At 45.9% G+C, this 5178-nt stretch overlaps 1 protein-coding gene across 3 annotated transcripts in view; it reads right to left on the reverse strand.

The window, feature by feature from the left end:
* LOC129846010 (protein unc-80 homolog) overlaps positions 1 to 5178 on the reverse strand; it is a 21845-nt gene that overhangs the window by 12187 nt on the left and 4480 nt on the right. For all 3 annotated transcript variants that reach the window (XM_055914008.1, XM_055914006.1, XM_055914007.1), the window contains exon 2: positions 214 to 358. In XM_055914008.1, coding sequence (XP_055769983.1) covers positions 214 to 358 — 145 coding nt within the window. The remainder of the gene's footprint in view (positions 1 to 213; positions 359 to 5178) is intronic.

Below are 5178 nucleotides of genomic sequence, written 5' to 3' on the forward strand. Positions count from 1 at the left end.
GTGTGTGTGTAGGGGTTTGTGTGTGTGTGTGTGTGTGTGTGTCTGTGTATGTGTGTGTAGAGGTGTGTGTGTGTGTGTGTGTGTGTGTGTGTGTGTGTGTGTGTGTGTGTGTGTGTGTGTGTGTGTGTGTGTGTGTGTGTAGGGGTGTGTGTGTAGGGGTGTGTGTAGGGGTGTGTGTGTGTGTAGGGTTGTGTGTACGTGTGTGTGTGTTACCTGTGGCTGGGCAGCATGGTGCTGCGGGTGCTGGGTTCAGGCTGGGCGCTGCCCGTGGCGTGACTAGAGAAGCGTCGCTGGGTGATGAGCCTGGGCAGGAAGACCTCATGTTCACTCACCACACTGGGAATACTGATAGAGTCATCTATAGGAGAGAGAGGAGGGGAGGGAGAGACAGAGGTAGGGGAGGTAGGGACAGAGAGAGAGAGAGAGAGAGAGAGAGAGAGAGAGAGAGAGAGAGAGAGAGAGAGAGAGAGAGAGAGAGAGAGATGGAGGGAAGGAGGTAGGGACAGAGAGAGAGGAGATAGGGACAGAGAGAGAGGGAGGAAAGGTGGTAGGGACAGAGAGAGAGAGGGAGGAAAGGAGGTAGGGACAGAGAGAGAGGAGATAGGAACAGAGAGAGAGGGAGGAAAGGTGGTAGGGACAGAGAGAGAGGGGATAGGGACAGAGAGAGAGAGGGAGGAAAGGTGGTAGGGACAGAGAGAGAGGGAGATAGGGACAGAGAGAGAGAGGGAGGAAAGGAGGTAGGGACAGAGAGAGAGGAGATAGGAACAGAGAGAGAGGAGATAGGGACAGAGAGAGAGGGAGGAAAGGTGGTAGGGACAGAGAGAGAGGGGATAGGGACAGAGAGAGAGAGAGGGAGGAAAGGAGGTAGGGACAGAGAGAGAGGGAGGAAGGAGGTAGGGACAGAGAGAGAGGGAGGAAAGGGGGCGATCAAAAGACCAGTGTAGGGTGGGGAGAGTGGGGGTTGAAAATGACATGCAGGCAAACCCAAACATGCCAAACCAGACACCATTCAGATAGTGAAAGAGGGGGAGAAAGAGAGAAAGAGAGGGAGAGGAAAACAGACAATATGAAAACAGAGATACAATTCATTAAAGGCCCAGTGCAGTCAAAAACGTGACTTTTCTTTGTTTTATCTATACTGAACTAAAATATAAACGCAACATGTAAAGTGTTGGTCCCATGTTTCATGTGCTGAAATAAAAGATCCCAGAAATGTTCCATACGCATAAAAAGCTTATTTCTCTCAAATTTGTTTACATCCCTGTTAGTGAGCATTTCTCCTTTGCCAAGATAATCCATCCACCTGACGTGTGGCATATCAGGAAGCTGATTAAACAGCATGATCATTACACAGGTGCACCTTGTGCTGGAGACAATAAAAGGCCACTCTAAAATGTGCAGTTTGTGTCACAGTTTTGTCACTGCAAACTGCAGGAATGTCCACCAGAGCCATTGCCAGATAATTGAATGTTCATTTCTCTACCATAAGCCGCATCCAACGTTGTTTTAGAGAATTTGGCAGTAACCCCGATTGGCTGGTCCTGGCTCCCCAGTGGGTGGGCCTGGGAGGGCCTATGCCAAACCAGGGCTGCGCCCCTGCCCAGTCATGTGAACCCAGTCATGTGAAATCCATAGATTAGGGCCAAATTCATTTATTTCAATTGACTGATTTCCTTATATGAACTGTAACTCCGTAAAATCTTTGAAATTGTTGTATGTTGCATCTTTATTTTTGTCAGTATTTATTTCAACACTGAGGTTGGAATAATATTGTGAAACTTATGATAATGCCCTTTTAGTGTAAGTGCTGTTTGAAAAGACCACTTGAAATTTCAGCCTGTTTTGGTGGGTTGGAGTTTTGGCTTTCCATGGTGACATCACCATGCAGGAAATTAGTTCATAGACCAATAAAACAGAGAGCTCCAAACCTCTCTGCCAATAACAGCTAATTGTCAGTTGCATTGGACCTTTAAAAAATCTCAAAACATATAACATGTCCAACAACAAGGAAGTCATCATTCTCTTTTGACCGCTGGGATTGACAGGTATAGTACTTTGGTTTGAAACCTGTACTCAATTAAACATCCAATATCTACAATAGCATTTACAATGAACCAAGTATTAGGCATGGATTCTATCTGACTCAGTGATAGAGTGATAGTGGTAGTAGGTAGGAGGGGTGTCTGACTCAGTGACAGAGTGATAGTGGTAGTGATAGTAGTAGTAGTAGGAGTGGTGTCTGACTCAGTGATAGAGTGATAGTGATAGTAGTAGGAGTGGTGTCTGACTCAGTGATAGAGTGATAGTGGTAGTGATAGTGATAGTAGTAGGAGTGGTGTCTGACTCAGTGATAGAGTGATAGTGGTAGTGATAGTAGTAGTAGTAGGAGTGGTGTCTGACTCAGTGATAGAGTGATAGTGATAGTAGTAGGAGTGGTGTCTGACTCAGTGATAGAGTGATAGTGGTAGTGATAGTAGTAGTAGGTAGGAGGGGTGTCTGACTCAGTGATATAGTGATAGTGATAGTAGTAGGAGTGGTGTCTGACTCAGTGATAGAGTGATAGTGGTAGTGATAGTAGTAGGAGTGGTGTCTAACTCAGTAATAGAGTGATAGTGGTAGTGATAGTAGTAGGAGGGTGTCTGACTCAGTGACAGAGTGATAGTGGTAGTGATAGTAGTAGGAGTGGTGTCTGACTCAGTGATAGAGTGGTAGTGGTAGTGATAGTAGTAGGAGTGGTGTCTGACTCAGTGACAGAGTGATAGTGGTAGTGATAGTAGTAGGAGTGGTGTCTGACTCAGTGATAGAGTGATAGTGGTAGTGATAGTAGTAGGAGGGGTGTCTGACTCAGTGATATAGTGATAGTGATAGTAGTAGGAGGGGTGTCTGACTCAGTGATAGAGTGATAGTGGTAGTGATAGTAGTAGGAGAGGTGTCTGACTCAGTGACAGAGTGATAGTGGTAGTGATAGTAGTTGGAGTGGTGTCTGACTCAGTGACAGAGTGATAGTGGTAGTGATAGTAGTAGGAGTGGTGTCTGACTCAGTGATAGAGTGATAGTGGTAGTGATAGTAGTAGGAGTGGTGTCTGACTCAGTGACAGAGTGATAGTGGTAGTGATAGTAGTAGGAGTGGTGTCTGACTCAGTGATAGAGTGATAGTGATAGTAGTAGGAGGGTGTCTGACTCAGTGACAGAGTGATAGTGGTAGTGATAGTAGTAGGAGGGTGTCTGACTCAGCGATAGAGTGATAGTGGTAGTAATAGTAGTAGGAGTGGTGTCTGACTCAGTGATAGAGTGATAGTGATAGTGATAGTAGTAGGAGGGGTGTCTGACTCAGTGATAGAGTGATAGTGATAGTGGTAGTAGTAGGAGTGGTGTCTGACTCAGTGATAGAGTGAGAGTGATAGTGATAGTAGTAGGAGGGGTGTCTGACTCAGTGATAGAGTGATTGTGGTAGTGATAGTAGTAGGAGTGGTGTCTGACTCAGTGATAGAGTGATAGTGGTAGTGGTAGTAGTAGGAGTGGTGTCTGACTCAGTGATAGAGTGATAGTGGTAGTGGTAGTAGTAGGAGGGGTGTCTGACTCAGTGATAGAGTGATAGTGGTAGTGGTAGTAGTAGGAGGGGTGTCTGACTCAGTGATAGAGTGATAGTGGTAGTAGTAGGAGTGGTGTCTGACTCAGTGATAGAGTGATAGTGGTAGTAGTAGGAGTGGTGTCTGACTCAGTGATAGAGTGATAGTGGTAGTGGTAGTAGTAGGAGGGGTGTCTGACTCAGTGATAGAGTGATAGTGGTAGTGGTAGTAGTAGGAGGGGTGTCTGACTCAGTGATAGAGTGATAGTGATAGTAGTAGTAGGTGGGAGGGGTGTCTGACTCAGTGATAGAGTGATAGTGGTAGTGGTAGTAGTAGGAGGGGTGTCTGACTCAGTGATAGAGTGATAGTGGTAGTAGTAGTAGGTAGGAGGGGTGTCTGACTCAGTGACAGAGTGATAGTGGTAGTGATAGTGGTAGTAGTAGGAGTGGTGTCTGACTCAGTGATAGAGTGATAGTGGTAGTGGTAGTAGTAGTAGGTAGGAGGGGTGTCTTACTCAGTGACAGAGTGATAGTGGTATTGATAGTGGTAGTAGTAGGAGTGGTGTATGACTCAGTGATAGAGTGATAGTGATAGTGGTAGTAGTAGGAGGGGTGTCTGACTCAGGTATAGAGTGATAGTGGTAGTGATAGTAGTAGGAGTGGTGTCTGACTCAGTGACAGAGTGATAGTGGTAGTGATAGTAGTAGGAGTGGTGTCTGACTCAGTGATAGAGTGATAGTGATAGTAGTAGGAGGGTGTCTGACTCAGTGACAGAGTGATAGTGGTAGTGGTAGTAGTAGGAGGGGTGTCTGACTCAGTGATAGAGTGATAGTGGTAGTGGTAGTAGTAGTAGGTAGGAGGGGTGTATGACTCAGTGATAGAGTGATAGTGGTAGTGATAGTAGTAGTAGGTAGGAGGGGTGTCTGACTCAGTGATAGAGTGATAGTGGTAGTGATAGTAGTAGGAGGTAGGAGGGGTGTCTGACTCAGTGATAGAGTGATAGTGGTAGTGATAGTGGTAGTAGTAGGAGTGGTGTCTGACTCAGTGATAGAGTGATAGTGGTAGTGATAGTAGTAGGAGTGGTGTCTGACTCAGTGATAGAGTGATAGTGGTAGTAGTAGGAGTGGTGTCTGACTCAGTGATAGAGTGATAGTGATAGTGATAGTAGTAGTAGGTAGGAGGAGTGTCTGACTCAGTGATAGAGTGATAGTGATAGTAGTAGTAGGTAGGAGGGTGTCTGACTCAGTGACAGAGTGATAGTGGTAGTGATAGTAGTAGGAGGGTGTCTGACTCAGCGATAGAGTGATAGTGGTAGTAATAGTAGTAGGAGTGGTGTCTGACTCAGTGATAGAGTGATAGTGATAGTAGTAGGAGGGGTGTCTGACTCAGTGATAGAGTGATAGTGATGGTGATAGTAGTAGGAGGGGTGTCTGACTCAGTGATAGAGTGATAGTGGTAGTAGTAGGAGTGGTGTCTGACTCAGTGATAGAGTGATAGTGGTAGTAGTAGGAGTGGTGTCTGACTCAGTGATAGAGTGATAGTGGTAGTGGTAGTAGTAGGAGGGGTGTCTGACTCAGTGATAGAGTGATAGTGGTAGTGGTAGTAGTAGG

Source organism: Salvelinus fontinalis, unplaced genomic scaffold (genome assembly GCF_029448725.1).
Source record: "Salvelinus fontinalis isolate EN_2023a unplaced genomic scaffold, ASM2944872v1 scaffold_0427, whole genome shotgun sequence".
Taxonomy (NCBI): domain Eukaryota; kingdom Metazoa; phylum Chordata; class Actinopteri; order Salmoniformes; family Salmonidae; genus Salvelinus; species Salvelinus fontinalis.